General features: G+C 40.8%; 3 protein-coding genes across 3 annotated transcripts; 1 reads left to right on the forward strand and 2 right to left on the reverse strand.

Annotated features, from left to right (window-relative positions):
- Positions 1-6,123: 6,123 nt before the first annotated feature.
- Positions 6,124-7,569, reverse strand: LOC26536251. Its single transcript, XM_015193897.2, has 2 exons — positions 6,421-7,569; positions 6,124-6,365 (listed from the first exon to the last, which is right to left on the reverse strand). The coding sequence occupies exons 1-2, from the start codon at positions 7,555-7,557 to the stop codon at positions 6,153-6,155; spliced, it is 1,350 nt and encodes a 449-aa protein (XP_015049383.1). The 5' UTR covers positions 7,558-7,569; the 3' UTR covers positions 6,124-6,152.
- Positions 7,570-7,669: 100 nt separating this feature from the next.
- On the reverse strand, positions 7,670-9,353 carry LOC26534495. The gene is made up of 2 exons (XM_015193898.3): positions 8,009-9,353; positions 7,670-7,945 (listed from the first exon to the last, which is right to left on the reverse strand). The coding sequence occupies exons 1-2, from the start codon at positions 8,993-8,995 to the stop codon at positions 7,670-7,672; spliced, it is 1,263 nt and encodes a 420-aa protein (XP_015049384.1). The 5' UTR covers positions 8,996-9,353.
- Positions 9,354-13,148: 3,795 nt separating this feature from the next.
- LOC26535778 lies at positions 13,149-15,123 on the forward strand. The gene is made up of 2 exons (XM_015193899.2): positions 13,149-14,311; positions 14,367-15,123. Exons 1-2 carry the CDS (start codon positions 13,337-13,339, stop codon positions 14,670-14,672), a joined length of 1,281 nt encoding a protein of 426 aa, XP_015049385.1. The 5' UTR covers positions 13,149-13,336; the 3' UTR covers positions 14,673-15,123.
- Positions 15,124-19,220: the final 4,097 nt, after the last annotated feature.

A 19,220-nucleotide genomic window follows, 5' to 3' on the forward strand; every position in this document is an offset into this window, starting at 1 on the left:
ATAAGTGCTAGAATCTTAAAGCTACCATTGATAGGGTTTTGTGACCCCGATTTGCATCCTTGACTCCAGACCCACAGAAATGCCGTTGCATCCACTCAACAGGTGAAAGACGATGATCCCCCAGATGTCGTAATGACATTGATACAGCTGCCGCTATTGGCCTCTAAGGTGTTAATGCCATGCAGCAATTTGCCAGATGCCGAGCTCATTAGGGCAGCTCTCAATGGATGTCCAAAGTGGGTCATCGATGTGCCTGCACCACGGACCCCTAATCACACATAGCCACACGCAGACACACATAGCTATCATGGATATCTGCCGCATACCCATACCCGAACATTTCCATGCAGTGCAAAAGTTTCTTTTGGCCAAAGTTTTATAGCCCAGCTGTTAACACTTTGATTGCCTGGGAAGTTTTAAAACTGTCGACAGACCGACCGACCCCCCCAAAAACTTTAACCCTCTCAAAACGGTGAACCCGCCACCAATACGTATGCAAATACTCTCGAGTGCACATGGCAAATGCTGTCCAAAAGTTTACTCAACTGTAACGGCAATTTATTTTGGCTATCAGGAAATCTATACGATAGTGGAGGTGGGGGAAATGGCCACACCAACTTCTATAGATAAAATGAATTCGAGTTTCTCAGTGCAAAGAACTATTATGATAAATAATTAAAGTCGGCTGTAACTTGAAAATGCATTCTTAAGCCTGTACACAAATCATTATAGTTTACACAATACAACACATTTATTTATTTAGGAAAATGATAAATAATTTCTTTGAAACGTTTCTTTAAAATTGGTTAAGCAATTCTTTAAATTATAGAATTTCAAGTGCCCGTTTTACTCGCCAGCCATTAAAGCTGTTTTTTTATTAAACCCTGCAGCACAAAGTAAAATGGAGTCCTTGAACTTTTCACTTCAATGACGAGGGTCTAACACCTTGATCCGCTTCGCTGCTTAGATAAACAGAGGGTAAGTGCATTTAACAATCGACTGCCCTCAATTACGCTCGATGGCCGGGGGATTCAGGGGCAATAAAGCCTTAAAGTAGCATTCGATGAGCGTTGCATTTCATGTGTAAACAGAGCCACGGCAGCTCTGAAAGGCGCTGTAAGTACTTGTGTAAGCATGAGCACAACAGGGTTGCCAGGTAGCCGTGGTGGAGTGAGGGCAGTCATAAATAAATAAGATTAAGCAGGACACTCGAGTCCAGTGTCTGTGCGAAATGACTGAGTTGCGGCATCGCGGGTGGGGAATCCCCCGAACTTTCCGGACTCCCGCACAACAAACAACGTGCTTGGACTTGAGAAACATGAAATAAACATTTGCCACAATGCGAGACCAGCAACATTTCCGCATGCCGCACAAGTGCAGTTGCATTACAGTGCGAAAAATGCATTAGCAAGAAATTTGGTAGGGGATAGCAAGAGTTTCAGTTAGGAAATTTATGATATGTAGAATATTAAGTAGGAAAGTAAACTTTAAAAAGGATTCGAAAGCTATGTTAATTATAATAATATGTTAAAACAGCGCCCATCCGTTTGTTTTTATTCTTTAATATGTTATTGCACCAATATTAAACATCCAGCTGAAAGTGTTTTCATTCACGTGTAGAAGCTTCAAAGGCAAAGCGGAAAACTGGAGCTCACTGCATTCAGAATCAGCGCTGCATGTTCAAAGTCTGACTTTTCGCAGCGTCTTGTGCAGTTCCTTTCCGTTCTCCTCGGGATCCTCCACGTCCTTGCGTCAGTTCTACTCATAATTCAGGAAGTGTGCAACGCTTTTTGTACTGCGTACTTGCATTTCATAACAAGCTGGGCTGCCTGTCTCCAGGACAGCTTAATAAATGTCATAAAAAAGAGCCCGAGCGCTGTACGTTTTTTTTTTTCAAAATCAAGAAGCAACTTTCAAAGTAAACAATTTAATTTCGCCCCGTGCTGCTTTTTAATGAAAATGACATTTAATAAGTAGGAAAAACAGAGAGTGGTGGAAAGTGCAGCCAGGCATTGTTCACTTTTAATGAGCCTGCAAATAGCCAACGCGCAAAAGAGCGATACAAATTTGCACATAACATTAATGGCAAACATTTTGATAATTAATATAAAAATCTGTGAGGCCGGCGCAGGCCGTCTGCATTTATTGTTGTTTAATTAATCAGCCATTGAGCATACAGTGCGGTCGCACAATTTGCGTGCACAATTTGTCATTGATTAATTAAAAATCTGCGGCACCTAAGAGTTGCAACTAAATGGGGAATTGTGTTAAAAGTGCTTTACGCTCAATGGGAATATTGAATGTAATATCTGTTTAACAAACTGATTGTTCATGGATTAAACCTATTGTTGCGGTCGTATTTATGAATACAGAAGTATCACAGAAATGCTTCAAATGGTATGAAAGGTCAAACAAGAGCATTGTTTGTTATTCGCATGTGTCACATATTTACCAAAAACATGGTTAAATGGTTGGAATGTTTTATAAAAAATAATTGTATGCCTGCGGTTAAATATTATAAAAAGGTGTCAATGCCCATCAGAATGCAAGCCAGTATTGCTTGCAGTTTGAAAGCTCAATGTGATCTGTGTAAAATTGGAAACTATTAAGCTTAATCACAGAAATAATCTATCGTTGGCTTAACTTTTAATTGACTTGCGCGAGTTTTCCACTTTAATGAGCCTTAAATCATGTCTGCGAATTAACGATTTTGTAGCACACTTATATGGGCACGATCCACGAATTTTCATTGCTTTTTACTTGGCATTAAATAATTAGCAGCGAATGAAGCCCAAAAAACAGTCGCAATTAGCGGCACACAAATTGCACTTAATTATATAATAAATTCAATTGACAGCTGCACTTTTTGTGCTGCACATTGTCGGCGGGATTTCATGCATGATTTCAGCATTATTTATGAGTTTAGCCTTATCTTTGTTTATGCACATGTTTGCCATTATGATACAATTATCGCGATATTAAATACTTTTCATTTTCCCTCTTTTGTGATACATCACCAAGTTTGTTGCCAACTAATTGGCTTTTGTGGTTTTATCCGATTGCTCGAATGACGTTAATTGTGATTAAATCTCGACATCGCACCCCTCCCGCAACTTCGCCCCAAGCAATTTACCGGCTGTAATTGAAGATTGTTGCTCGGAAAATGCTTACAAAACCTATTTCGCCCTCTCTCAATCTCTAATTTGCCTCCGGCTGACGGCACAGAAATGGAAAAGGCAAAATGGCAAACTGAAAATTCAATCAAAAGTGTATACAGCAGAGAATTTCATCAGGCATTCCTCTGTATATCAAAGCAAAAAAGGCAGAAAAGAAATATTACAAATAGATTTCAATATCTGGATAAATTTATCAGAAAACAAAATGCACAGCTAGAGCAAAGTTTTTCTTTCTTTAGCCCAAAAGTCCCTTTTTTTTGCGCCAGATGAAAACTTTTTCAGAGAACAACTTTGTTGTTTGGCGCAGATTTCATTTGGATTTGTTTAAAAACGAAACACATTTTCTTGCCAGCCCGGAGATTCAAATATATATTGTACGTATGGCGAATAAGTGAGGGGCAGATGCAAATTGGGTAACTGGAAGGACTCCACACAATGCCAAATGGCAGGTAAAACCCGCGCCAGGCTCTAGACCAACAAACATTTACATAGATACTTCACTTCGTTTGCATATTTTTTAGTCACCTGAATGAGGGGTAATCACGGGAATATCGGGGCAATCGAAGAAATAAGTGTGGTGCATAAAAGGAAAAAGTAGTAAATATAATGCATTTGAATCGGATCATAATGTAAACTTTATTGTTTAATAGGAAAAATATTTTAGTTCATAACCAGTTTCAGCGTAGGTCATCTGTGACTCCATTCACATTCCACATTTTAATCTCGTCGAGTCGACAATGTGCCCATTGGAATTTACATGCAAATTTGTTTTGTGCAATTTCCAATGATTTCCCATTCGCTGATAGCTGATGGCTGATACCAAAACACCCCGGCTTGCCAGCGAACGGAGGATGAGGTGCGTGCTGCAGGCTTAAAATCAGTGGTCAACTGACTGTCAGCGCATATTACGCATCCGCCCCATGTGCCACTGGCTAGGCAGGATGATAAATGACGTGAGCGGGTCTGGGTCAGGGAATATTTTGCACTGTATTTAGCAGCTAACCAAGCCGTATTAATTAACTTTTATGATGGGCGGCGTGCTCGAAGCAAAGTGGGCCAAAGAAAGTGGGTTAGATGAGTGCTCTACTGTGCGTATGCGTAATATTTCATTATACGACTATGGCAACCTCAGAGGCCTCCTCCTACTATGGATTTTATCTAGGGCTCTCCTTTGGGGGCCCACAAGATTTATTGCCTGCTTGAGAGATAAAGTCATTATGATGGCATTATGAAAAAGAGAAAGACGACGGCGCCGTGCGGCATTTAGGAGATATGAATCTTTGATGCATGTAATTGCCCCGGAACTCTGCCCATATGTGTGTGGCCTGTTTATCATTGATTTTCCTCAGGCTCTGCCATTTATGGTAATTTTGTTCTTAGGTCTTTTTATCGCTTGTCTTGCACTAATTAAAATTTCATTAGCCACACTTCGCCAGCCCAGCCAGCCATCCATTCATCCATCTATCCATCCCAGGGCGACTCTTTGACTTTTGTGTCCCCACCCGATGTGCATTAATTATGCATGTCAGAAGTCAAGGCGGCTGAAACGCTCAGCTGACAGCTGTCACCGCAGACAATCAGCCGTGTCCCGCCCCAAACGCGCACATAATCAATATTTTCCGCGGTTGCCAAACACACACGTGTCACTAAATTACAAGATTGGAATATACGAATTCCCAAACTGCAGCTAAGCGAATATTGTACACATTTCGCTTCGGCCCTCTGAAGTTTTCCGCCTTTCTGGCATTGTCCATTTTGGCAGACTTTCAAAACTGCCAAAAGAAATTGCAGACACATAGACGTGGCGCCTACACACATTGCGCGACGAAAATGGCCGACGAAATGGCGGCGCCCATTCGAAATGGCAGCGGGTCAGCGATGCCAAGCGCCATTTCAAGGTGCACTCTTTAAGTGCTCGAACATCCGCCGATCTAAGTGGTTTGCTGAGCAAAAAATTTTGATTAAATCTGGTCGACTTTTGTCATTCATGGCGATGCGGTACTTTGCACTTGATGTCTGCAAAAATTTGTTATTTAGAAGTTTAAGGTTTACTTTTAGATACTTCTGGGTTAAGTTATACTGCCTTTATTGAGATGTATATCAGTTTTATTGTTACTAATTTGTAACCATGTAGAATAATGTTTTTAAACATATTTTATATAGTTTGTTTTTGAAGAAACTATATCTTTTTTTGTAAAAGCAAAAATGATTTCCTGTGAAGTGAAACCAAACCGTGCCTTAATCCTATCGACTCATTTCCTTTTGGCTTTTCGAATTCTTGGCTTGATTGAATTTCAGTGCCTGGCTGCCGGCGGCTGCAACGGTAGCGCATATGTTGCCAGTAGCTCGCATCATGTGGCAAGAAGTTTATTGGAATCGATCGAAGTGACTCCACAACTGGGAGCCACGAAATACAAAAAAGGGAAGAAAATGGGAGCCCATGCCTGTGCATTCGCAATTTGCATACCAAGTAAAGTGGGCAACGGAGTGCCATGGAATTTTTCCAGATTTATGTTAATTTATTGAATTTAATTTGATTTTCTTCACTGTATCGATATGTTGTGCCTGGGAGTAAATCTGGACTGCGAATAAATTCAATACAGTTTGGCGCATAAATTACACCTTTTTGGCGCCAACAAAAAGGTGCCGTATCCTTAAGATACGATGGGCCAAGGCCAATGGAATACCAACAATACGGCTGCCATTTGTTGCTTTTCATTTTATGTTCATAATGGCAAAAGTTTTGAGGGTTGCCTTTTTATGTCTGTGATATTTAAAGAGGCCCGAGGTCAGGTCATTAAAATGGCAGAAAGGTTGGCCACCCGACTTTCTGCTTTGTATTCATTAAGTAATTGAGGGAAAGGTGGAAAGTGGACACAAAGCATCTGGGGTTCTTTTGTGGCATAAATTATTTATATACTAATTTGATTATTATTTAATTGCCATGATGATGAGTTGCGTAAGTTAACTTTATTATTACACCTGTTCGAGGTATTGCTGTAGATGTCTGAGTTCCACTTGCTGCACAACGTAGACGATGCCTGCCGTAACTACAAGATTTAAAAGTAGCTTAAAGTGTCTGACTATAGTGTTCAAACCAAGATACGCGGAGTTACTATTTTGTAACTTGTTCGATATAAAACAAATGGAAACGGGTTGACGGTCACATATAGAGATTCCTGATAGAAACTGTGGATACAAATATTTATAAGTACATACAACTATGTTTACATTATGTACAAACCAGTAAATCGAGAATATCCAATTGCTTAAATGCATGCCCCGTCCAGCAGTTTGCGTTCAGAAATTCTTTCATTTCGCAACCGTGTTCATCCGATTTGAAATTCCAGCTTTTTTCCATTAAGTTGGAATATTCCTTTTGCTGAGTGTTAGCTGCAGCAAGTAGCAACATCCACAATGCAAAATGCCATGATAATATCAGCATAGGTTTCATCAGCGGCTCCTTGAGATTTGTCTGCCCTGAGTTTTCCTGTCCCTCCCAAAAGGCTTCATCTTCCAGATCTTCCTGGCTCTTCTGTTTCTGCACCAGCTCATTGGAATCAAAGTTAAGGAACTGCAGAAATTCAGCTATTCGGAAGGCCATCATACAAAGGAAGCACATGTAGGACATTTTAAAATAGTGACCAGCCAAGATATTGGCGCCTCTTTGATTTGAGTAGATATTGCGAAGCTGAAACTGATACAACTTAAGACTTCTTTGCAATCGTAGCATTCTTATGCTTTGAAGCCACCCAGCGTTAATCAGATGATAGAGAATACGCAGCGCCATAATAAGTACAAACAATAATCTGGGTATACCCATTATGTAATCGAAAAGCTGATACAGTTCGGTAAACGTGACGGTATTGGGTTCTCCAGACGTTTTTGGCCAGTTAAGAAATACAATGTCAACTACTATAGCAGCTAGTAAAAGTAGCAAAAGTATGCCATGTATGAGAACGACCCAGGAACATTTCAGAACTAAATGCTTTCCCAGATGAGATTTTAACTGTTTATAGGTCAACTGCGCCTCATTTATCAACTTCCATAGCTCATGCTTGTTGACCAAAGAACAGACTAAAGTCAGGAAGATATAAATGCTGGTTAAGTTTTCGCTCCATAATTCTAGTTTGCTTCTCAGAGGTCTCTTTTCAATTTGTAGTAAGTTTACCAGCTTGTTCTCTTTTTCCATTTCATAGCTTAATAGCTTATGCAAAAGCAATATCAGAGTTATAAGAACGGCAGGTAAAAATCTGCAAAAGTTTGGCCTGTGTTGATATACTTGTTGAGGTTTACTAAACCTCAGCTGTAGAAGACCAAAAAAATGCAAAGGGAACCGCAGAACTTTGGCGATGATAAAGATGAAGCGAAGTCGAGCCATCTTGAAAAACAACTAAAAGTTCCCACAAAGTGTCATTCATACCATAATGACTCGTCTCAACCATTAGGTAATTGATAATTAAGTTAATGTGGCTCATTTTGCTGTTTACTATTCACTCGAACTCATCATAGAAATAAAAGCGATAGACTTGACTAATTGTTTGAGTAACATTTCCATTCAAATCGTCATCGGACTCATAGTCCTGCCAAGTTACGTTTTTGTTGAACAGTGGACGAATTACAAGCATTAACAAAAGTTCACGGATGTGGGTTTTCAAGCAACTCCTCAGCATAGAAAGAGAAATGCCAAACCTGATAGCTTTAAAGCCAACAAATGTTAAACAGAGTGGTTGTTTGGTCAATTGCACAACGGGGTAGTTGTTCGAGAACTGAAAAATATTCATAAAATATGTATAAAAATATACCATAAAATAACGTTATTGGATACTCACCATCATAGTTACCACATCCAGTTTGTACTGAACTTTTTCCCGCTTTCGCAAAAATGTCACTCCAAATGCCTTTGGCAAAGTTCTATGATGCAACAGGCGCCAGGACTTCAATACAAAATAGTTGGGATCATCTTTAAGGACAAGATAACTTTGCTGAAATTTGCGATGCTGCTTTTGTAGGTTTGAAGCAATTATGAAGAATAAGGCCAATAGAAGTAAATGCAACATAAGGGAAATCATTTGAGCATTCATCTGTTGATCTGAACTCTGTAATATTATGCAAATTTTTATGCCCGGCTGAATCATAAAGCTCATGATATGCAGGGCAAAGTATCGTGACACAGTTCGATGAACGCGCCAAATTTTGGTTTGCTGTCTCAGCGCTCCCTTCAACATATGCAATCTATCACTTCTCATGTCTTGCATGAGGAACGCATTAAGCGATCTGAAGATACAGCTGAGCCAGATCAAATAGTTTCCAAAGAACAGCAGCTCGAAGTGATAAATAAATGCGACTCCGAATATAAAAGCACTCTGATAAACCGAATATATTCTTATCGGCCATAGAAGTCGCAGAATACTCATTATGATAAGCAGTAGGGTATAGAAACATTCTCGAGGAATCTTTGCACACAATCGCTCTCCCATTATCATTTGCATCGACTTATGTAGACCAGCACATTCATTCAACAGCTTCGCGAGGTGTCTTCTCAGTATTAGAAAGTAAATATATAGCGGAACATATAGTAGGATTACAAACTGGTCGTAGATCCAACGATGACTGCAGCAGAGATAAAGCCAACTGGCCAGCAAATTAACAAAAGCCATTATTTGCACGTATAGTTGCTCGTCGCATGCAAATTTCTTCAGTTGCTCCGAGTAACCCACGTTATAGAAACCTAAATATAGTCCGATCCTTCCAGTCTGATACCACACACACATCAAGTGGCACAGACAAAATCCCCTGGCAGTTGCGTGTTTCTCCATATGTGTGGTAATAAACTTCGTTACTGAACTATCACAAAACTATATCGGTAACAGTAGAAAAATTCATTACATTTGAATTGATTGGATTGAGTGTAATAACAGATAATCGTTTATTTGATTACTTCCGATCTAATATCATTTATTGAAGTTATGGTTATTCATTCAATTAAGTACCTACCTTAATTAGGATATAGGTTTTAAGAATGCAATGGTCCAGAAACTTGTTAAAATTGTGAATACCAAATGAAAGAGTTAATACTTTTAAGTGCGCAACTGGTTTTCAAATTCATTACCTTTGCGAAAAATTTTTAAATATATTTATACGATGAACAAAAGTTCATAAATACAAAGAGCATCAGCCACTATCAATTATTTTCCATTGTTAACATACCTCTCAGAGCATTTTTCCCCTCGAGAATTACTTGGATAAAAATAAAGAGAATCATATTTTATGCTCTGTTTATTTGCGGAGTTGCACTCTGGACCGCTTTAACAGTTGACACTCGGATGTGGATGTGGCTATGGATATGGCTATGAAATGGGTGGAGCACTTAAAATGGCATAAAGCCATAAGAGGTCACCTCGTCCTGTCCCGGTTCCCGTCCCCGTACTCCATCCAATCCATGTTTACCTCTATCTCTGTCTGGCCATTGCCAGCGCACCGGAGCTCATTCTCCCGCAGTTGGTGGCATCTTGGCCAAAGTTTTTTCCTGGCTTTTTCATCGCCCGGCAAATGGATTTACACGCATGTAACTTCCCCAGCCCACATACATATATGAATGCGATGGGGATCTCCATGCCGCAGTACAGGACAGCTTGTGTGGCCGCATATAACAATGGGAAAAAGTGCATGTTTTTATTACAAATTGCAATTGTGAAAAATTTTATACATGGCCGCATCGTTGTCCTCTCGTCGCCGCATCGTGTCACATTCCGGACCTTCGTCCTGTAACCGGCGTGCCACGAAAAAAGGAACCTAGGGGTACACTCCAAAAATAACAAGGAATAAAAGTATAGTTATACCCGTTACTCGTAGAGTAAAAGGGTATACTAGATTCGTTGAAAAGTATGTAACAGGCAGAAGGAAGCGTTTCCGACCATATAAAGTATATATATTCTTGTTCAGGATCAGTAGCCGAGTCGATCTGGCCATGTCCGTCTGTCCGTCCGTCTGTCCGTCTGTCCGTCTGTCCGTCTGTCCGTATGAACGTCGAGATCTCAGGAACTACAAAAGCTAGAAAGTTGAGATTAAGTATACAGACTCCAGGGACATAGACGCAGCGCAAGTTTGTCAATTCATGTTGCCACGCCCACTCTAACGCCCACAAACCGCCCAAAACTGCCACGCCCACATTTTTGAAAAATGTTTTAATATTTTTTCATTTTTGTATTGGTCTTGTAAATTTCTATCGATTTGCAAAAAAACTTTTTGCCACGCCCACTCTAACGCCCACAAACCGCCCAAAGCTGCTACGCCCACACTTTTGAAAAATGTTTTGATATTTTTTCATTTTTGTATTGGTCTTGTAAACTTCTATCGATTTGCCAAAAAACGTTCTGCCACGCCCACTATAACGCCTACAAACCGGCAAAAACTGTGTTTAAGACTCTCCTTCTCCCTTCCACTAGCTGAGTAACGGGTATCAGATAGTCGGGGAACTCGACTATAGCGTTCTCTCTTGTTTTACTATCTTAACCGTTTTATGGGATTTTCCCATAAAACCATAGGCACTTCTGTAACATTTTCAATATTATGTAAACAATTTTGTTATTAATAAATAATTAATGTGCAGTTCCTCTGGGAACTCGATAGTTAAGAAGAGCATTACCTATCGGCCTAAATTGCAAAAAGTTTGGGCTGATTTAGTCAAGCTAGAATCAGCTTTTATATTTCGGTCACAAACTTTTTATACTGCATACAAGAGGGTTCGAGGCTGGGTGTTGGGAGCGGTTCCTGTGATAGTGTCGCCAAAAATAAACTGCCACATAAAACTCCTACCGCATATCCTGTCTGTGTCCTTGCCACTTGCCAGGCTCCAATTTTTTTTGTATGCTGCGTGCGGCATGCATAAAGCAAATGAATTTATTTTTGGACTGCCATTTTTTCAATTTAAATGCTTTTTGCCGTCGGCTAGTTGGAGAGTCTTTCTTACTTTTATTTTTTACTCCAACTTTTTATAGGGATTTTTCTTTTTGATTCCACGCTTTAGCCGAACTTTTTTTTGTCGATTTCGTTCAGCTATAAATTTCTGCATATTTTCATTAGTTGTCAGAAATGCTTTTGATGATTTATGCATGTTTTTGACGCTCTTTCGTTCGCCTTCGTTCCACATGCCCTTTCTGCATTTTCGGAGAACACCCCAACCAGCGATAAATAATAAAAAAAAAAAACAAAACAAACAAACTTATTAAAAATGTAGTTGGTAAGGCAAAGTTTTTAAGCTAATGAAAATTGCTGCATTTGTCGGAATGTTGAGTGTGGACAGCTGCGCACTCGAAAATCCTGTGGATTCAGGATACAAGATTGAAGCGAAAACATTTTAGCAACTTTGGTAGTAAAAACTGTGGCAGACATTTCTCCAATTATGCTATGGAGACGCTTAGAAAATTAGAAAAGCCAAAGCTTTATTAAAACCCATGCTTTTAATAGCTTATTTATTGTATTTTATTTTTTATTTTTAGTGAGTTATTTTTTTCATGCTAGAACTTTCTGAAAACTCCCAAATGCCAATATAAAAAACAAAAATTCTGGGGGCAGAAATGGTTTAGGCAAGAGTTTTTTACATCCCTGTGAAGTTTGCTTTGAGAGCCCGAATAATATTCCGCTCATTTTCCGCAAAGACGTCTTATTTAACTGCCGTCGTAAATTCGCACATAATGAAGTGGTCGACGGATATCTGCCATCTACTCCGGTTAGGTGTGATGTGGCTCAGACGGCAGCTGCTAACGCTGATTGTGATGTTTTCCAACGCCTACATTCCTGCAGCTTTTCCTCTGCCGACTGACGTCTCTAATGATTGTTTGACAAACATGCCCGGCTAACTGTCTGCCGTTCTTCCTGCCTTCCGTCCCTGTTTTCTTTCATCAGTTCTGCCTAGTATCCCGACATCGGCCAGTCGAAGCTCTTTATTGAATTCCAGCATGGCGCCCAGACTGGTCCTTGGTTCGTGGTCCTGAGTCCTGGATCCTGGGACCAGGGTCCTTGGGCATTCGTGCTTGGGCCGACATGTACAGGATTTTAAAAATACCACATAAAAGCGCTGAACGCTACGACACGAATTCAAAATTGAAATGACAAAGTAAACGGCGAGCGTTGAAAGCTGAGTAGGAAAGCAAGTGTACCTGGAGAAATTGGTCTTTAAGATGTCCTGGATATGGATGGATTTACTTGAAAATGTTGCATACTTTCAGGCATATGAGAAAAATGCAAATAAATTCAGTTGACATTCCGCTTAAAAAAATATTCTACTGAAGCAGTACTTGATATTTCGCTAAGTGTGGTGTGGTTAGCAGCGTAGAAAAGTCGCCTAAAGAAGGAGCCGCTTGAGTTTGACAGTTTTGGGTTATGCTGCGATGAACATGGCCGATATGCTGCCATGCAAATCTCCTTCGCAAGTGGCAACTGGCAGTGGAAAGTCGAAAGAGGGAAGTGAGTAAGCAGCGATTGAGACCTGAACAAATTAATCGCCATTCGGTGCTGAACTGAAAGTCAGGTTTGACCGAGTTTACACACTCTGCGCTTTATTTTTTGTCGCTTTTTGCGAAGGTGGGCTTCTGCGGCGAATTCCCAGTTTGCAAATAAATTAGTTTGCTACGTGAGCGACGCAAATCTGAAGTGGGTCTGACAGCGGTTCGGTAGAATTTTTAAATATTTAAGCGTGTGCAACTTATCGATTTCGGGGACTGACTACAGAGTCCGCTAATTGAAGTGGTTTTAGTGTGTGGCAATGCCATCAATTATCTGCAGCTCCAGAACGCTTTTTCCTGCTAAAAGCATTTGTCCAAGGATCCAAGTACAAAGCAGAGGTACACTTAAACCAATTACAGGTATGTCCGTGGTGGTTGCGGCTGGTGAAAGTTATCTAAATGAATTAATGCATGATGAACATTCAATTATTGCTTACGATGTGGTATCGCACGAAGTAAACATTTGGTATTCAGATCTATTAGGCTTTTAAATAAACTAAACTACTATTATATTTTATGCCGGTGTAACATTCACACATTAGAGCTAAGTACTCACCAAATTGTTATAGCCGCCAGTCGCATTTTTGCTCCTTTAACTGCACAGGACAACTCGTCCTGTTGCCGTCGCTGTCGTTAGTCCAATTAGTTGGAAACATGCCGCTGTCAGCGCCGCTGCACAAACTGCTCTGCGTGTGCCACATTGTCAGCTACTTCGATTACCAAAAGAAAGTGTGCCAATTGCTGTGCTTGTACAACCTGCGATACAATGAGGACACCCAGAAGTTCGGCTTTGGGCATCAGCTGTTCATATACTTCGTCTGTTTCTGGAGCCTCCTGTGTCTTCCGTGTTACCTAATGTTTCTCGATGGGTATGTTATCGATCGAGGTAGCCTCTATATCTACCTGCTGCCCTGCCTCTATTACAAATATCTGGAGAGCTCTATGCTCGAAACCTTGAATGAGATGGCAAAAGTGCACAGGAAACTGCACACCATATTGGGAACTATATTTTGTGTGTCCGTCAAACGGGCATATTGCTGCTCCTGGCTGATATCCATTGAACTGGTCTTCGTTATCTACTGGCAAATTGAGTCCTTAAAGAATGACGTCCAGCGTTTGTTTGTGTTTTCATGCCTATTTGGCTGGCATCTGCAGCTTCTCCTCCTCGTTAACAGCTACATTTGGCTACAATTCATCTACGTAGTTATGAATCAGATATTCACTCCAAATCAGCTTACGAATGAAGAGCAGTGGAAAAGGTTTAGGAACGTAATGAAACTACACGGTACCGTACAGCAAATCCAACGAAATATATCCCATTACTTCAGTGTGTACATATGTTCCGTAGTCGTACTTTTAACAAGCGTGTTCTACCGAGCTGTTTCTGAAGCTGGTTTCGATTGGGATCAGAGCCGATTGGTATTGTTTAAATTGCATTTTTGGCATATAAGATACTTTGGAAATCTAATTCTCCTCATTGGCACTCTACTTATGGTTCTTTGCGACTATAAATCGGAAAGAAACAAGTTCTTAAAAGCTACGTGGAACACCCAACCCCTGCTCCAAAAATCGTGGAGTAGCATTAGTACAAATCGCTGTAAGCAAATCCCAGATCTTCTTGATTTAATGGTAATATAACTTCTTTAAGCCGATTTATTATCTTTTAAACGCTATAAGTCCATAGATCCTGACTGGAAATACATATCGTGATATGAAATGCACGACCGTGACTCTGTGGGAAATGCGGATAAATCAGGACACTGTGCTCACACTTGAGACAGCTTGCTTCATGAACTACTTCTTCCTGCTGATGCTCACCGTTTGCATAGTGCCTATTATAGCTATCGCAAACGGATTCAGGATAGACTTGGAGCATAAGTTGTTAAATTTCACATTCTATGAAGTATATTCAAATAACTCGGATCCTTTAAGTCTAACTATTGACAATTTAACGATGTATTCGTATGTCCTGAGCCATTCGCTGGAATAATAGAATCAACAGAGGCCTGGACTCTTGCCAAACTCTCGAAAGATAATTATGCAAGGCACGTCTGCTGTGTGGGTTACAAAACCGAAATAAAAAAATTGCTGAGAGCGAAACCAATAAATCAAAGGAAAAAGGATGCCTACCCATTCATTACTCAGCAAACACTTTGTGGACCTCAGGCACTCAAACCCCTTTTCCGTGAATACATACAAAATGTCAAAATGAAAATCTATTAAATCACTCGAGGGGCTAGAGTTGTTCGAACCTTAATTAGCTCTTAGCTGTGCAACGTGGCGTATGATTAACACGCGAGTAATGAACGTCATATATCTACACGGATGGAAAATACTTTTAATTAGCGAGTCTGTATTTTATCTTGACTGTTATATTTTATTTTATTGATGACTTTAATATAACCAAGATGACATTATCATATCTTTTTATGTATTTATAACTCAGATTGCGATTTGCCATTTATCGTTTGATGAAAATCAAACGCATATATCAATCAATTGTTTCCTGTGTAGCAATAGCTGTTCCTCTACTGAGTCTGACATCGTTCGGCTGTGAATGATTGAATTAAAATCCATTCGGCGGACCTGGCATAATCAATGGAATTATGGCCCCGGCCACGCCCACTTCAGTTCAGTGCACAGGCGGAAACTATTTCCGTGATTTCTAATTTTCGAACAGTCAGGTCCCGCGAGGCCAGTTGACTGGAAAATCTTTCGATTAACTGCATTCGGATCGGGGGCCCTGCAACATTAATGAGCCACGCCCCTCGTCCATTAGCAGCCCGATTGTCACCCGCCCACATACACACGAACACACAATTGCAAGCCCACCCGCCCAATTTTTGGGGGCTTAATTGATATGCATGTGAGTGGGTGGGTGGGTAAATGCAATTTCCTTGTCGCCCCTGCTGCTGCGCTCTCTAATGAGTTCGAAATAATTCCATGTTATGGCACAGCTATCTTGCCATCCATATACCCATAGACCCATTAAAGACCCCAAAATCATTTGATATGCGGCCCAATAAATTGTGTACCAGTGCAAAAATATAGATAAAAAAAAAACAAACTGAAAAGTAGTGAAGGCAACTAAAATGGAGGATAGGAGCAGAGAAGCAGAGCTTACGTATTGCAATTTGTGCAAAATGCAAATTTCCTCACTGATGACAGCCGCAATTTTGTGCTCCATTGTTGTTAGTGGCACTCGGGTTGTTGCTATTGTTGTTTGTGTTTGCAAACGGCCATTGTTAAGGACGTGAGTGTGGACTTGTGTATGTGTTTGTTTGTCTGTATGTTAGGATGGACACATGTCCACAGGCGAGGATAGCTAAATAGATATAAATTAGGAGTAGTTAGCTCATACATTAAATTATAATAGCGATGCAAGTTTGGGAAAGGTGAGATTATTTAACAATGCTTTCTTAATGCTTCTGACTTTCTTGTTTATGTAACTAGATATACTTAAAAGTAAATTGACTTCACTACAGAATTTTGATTAGGCTATTCCATTTCCCATGGTCTTAACCTTGATTGTGCCTGCATTACAGACGGCACTGAGCACATACTACCGAGCACAGCAGGCCGGGCGAAAAGCCACAGTTGGTCTGAATTCCTGACTAGCAAATGTCTGGCTATCGGCCATTGGCCATTGGCCACCGGACAGCACAACAATGGCTGACCAGCGTCAGCATTAGGGTTACTCCCCAGATCCTGCCTTGTCCTGTCCGCCTTTGATTAACAATGATGGGCATTATTTTTGCAAATAAATTCTGATGAGCAGATGAGGGGCAGATGAGCGGAGTTCAAGGCAAGGAATGCATTGTTTGTCCAATCGTTGACATTTTTCCATGCCCAAGTTGCACTCTATTGATTTATGGCAGTCGGCGTCAATCATTGGGTCATGTATGTGCTGGCCAGGCAGTTTGCTCATGCTTGGTCATAATTGCACATTTGCTGAGAGCAACAAGGACACGCTCCTTAGAGCCTGGCGGAAGCTTTTAAGCAAACAGGATGTGCTGGGGATGTGCATGTGTGTATATGCTGGTGCAACAGCTTTTCGGAACAATACTTACAAGTCCGAGAAGTTGAAGGCAAAACAATGCATTTGTTATGCAAAGCCTCTGATGTTGTCCTTGGCCAAAGTGCCGAATGCAGGAAGGGGCCATGGGGATGCAGATGTAAATGACAAAGTGATTTTGCTGTAAGCGGGGCCAAACACTTTGCCTTTTTTATCGGGAAATGCTCTTAAACTTTCGAGTCCAGTTTTAAGAGTTTGAGGGCCAGCCAAATGGGTCAACAGTGAAAACAACTTGGGCAGCCGCAGAAAGTTTTCAAAGATTAAAAAATATAAAGAAAGCGCAAAACAAAATAATTAAGGTTCTTCAAGCTTATTGACGTTTTTTGTGATCGGGCGGCGGACCAAGTTTATTTTACTGAAAATTTCAGAGATTATAATTAGGGAAGCCGCAGGAATGAGCAAAAAAGAACAAAAGCCAGGAAGTGCCAGGCAAAATAAAAAGGTCTGCTAAATAAATATTAAAAACAAGAGAGAACGCTATAGTCGAGTTCCCCGACTATCTGATACCCGTTACTCAGCTAGTGTAAGTGCGAAGGACAGTTTTTGGCGGTTTGTGGGCGTTAGAGTGGGCGTGGCAAAAAGATTTTTTGCAAATCGATAGAAATTTTCAAGACCAATACAAAAATGAAAAAATATTAAAACATTTTTCAAAAGTGTGGGCGTGGCAGTTTTGGGCGGTTTGTGGGCGTTAGAGTGGGCGTGGCAACATGAATCGACAAACTTGCGCTGCGTCTATGTCTCGGGAGTCTGTGTGCTTAGTCTCAACTTTCTAGCTTTTGTAGTTCCTGAGATCTCGACGTTCATACGGACAGACAGACGGACAGACGGACGGACAGACGGACAGACGGACAGACGGACGGACAGACGGACATGGCCAAATCGACTCGGCTATTGATCCTGATCAAGAATATATATACTTTATATGGTCGGAAACGCTTCCTTCTGCCTGTTACATACTTTTCAACGAATCTAGTATACCCTTTTACTCTTCGAGTAACGGGTATAAAAACCCAGCTAGGATAGCCAAAGAAATAGGAGCGTGGGAGTTAATACCCTGCTAAATTCCCACATAAACGAATGTCGGGCGCACTTAGCAGGCAATTGCGAGATAATTTAATTATGCGCCACTCCTGGCAGCAGCAGAAGCTCCAGGATAACAGGATAATGATAACGAAATAAGCAAACCAGAAGGGCTTACACCACATTCAGCCTGTAAAACAGGAGCACGAGGAAAGCACCAGATAAACCGAAATGAAAAATGGCCAGCAAACCACGCGCACAGAAGTGTGTGCCACAGACCGATAACAATAGTATCGGCGGTGTGGCTTATACAAATTGCGCCCGACTTAATTGCCGACCGGAAGCGGACAAAACTTGTCGCCGGATGCGATGTATTCTATATGTGTTGGCCCCGCCGGAGGACAGGTAACAGCTGGATGTGCCAGTGAATAACCATTGCCAGGACATTAAGCATAATTAGCGTGGAAATAATTTATTCAAGAATCGAAAAGGTCAGTTGCGGGCAGCTTCACTAATTACCGTTCTCTCGTTTTACACATTTTCAATTGGAAATTCGGTTTCAAACATTTCCGCGATAGCCATGGATTATGTAAAGTTTCGAACGGGTGTCACGTGTGCATCAGTTGTGAATGATGTTTTGCGGTCAAGCTAATTTGGCGAAGGTTAAACTATTTGACTTGCAGGAAAATTAGATTGCCTGACAGTGCCACGTTTCGTTTTGGTTATTAAATAGTGGGTTAGCTATTGATAGCACTTACATGCACTAGTTTTTTTTAAATATAAGAACATTCAACTCTTTTCACCATTTTTTATCCAGTTTCATAGTCTCAGGGCAATGGCGATTTGACTTTAACATTACGGTTAAGCATGCATGTCAAGCACAGTGCCACACTGAAAAGTTTGTTGCTCCAGCTGCAGTCGTAGTTTTAGTGTTGCTGCACTTGCAAATTGCACTTGCAGTTGCAACTTGCAACATGCAGCTTGCACTGCCTGTGGCATGCAGCCCTTAGCCTGTGTTGGTAGTGGTGTCAGCCCCAGGCGAAACGCCTTGGTGCCCCCATTTCAGTTCCTTGTGCAATAATTAAGTGAGTGCCAAGTAGAGTGAAGCGTGAAGCGTCGCCGCCGCTCTCATTTTCGCATTTACCGCCGCAGCCCTCCTGCAAATTCATGCGTGAACAAAGCAAGCAAATGGATGAATTTCAGGGTTACGAATTTGGCGTACCCTATGATCAGACCAATAAGACGCTATGATTGCTAGGCCTTTAAAAATAGCAATTATTTAAATTAAGATAGGTGATCATTCTTGTACGGCATACTATCTTTTTAATATTGTAATCACATAAATTAATTAATTAGTAATTATCAAAGAGATATTCGGACAAAAATATCATTTATTGTGCTCTTCAAGACCACAGTTACTCCATATGCTGAAATACCCATTAC

Source organism: Drosophila yakuba, chromosome 3L, assembly GCF_016746365.2.
Source record: "Drosophila yakuba strain Tai18E2 chromosome 3L, Prin_Dyak_Tai18E2_2.1, whole genome shotgun sequence".
NCBI classification, from domain to species: Eukaryota; Metazoa; Arthropoda; class Insecta; order Diptera; family Drosophilidae; genus Drosophila; species Drosophila yakuba.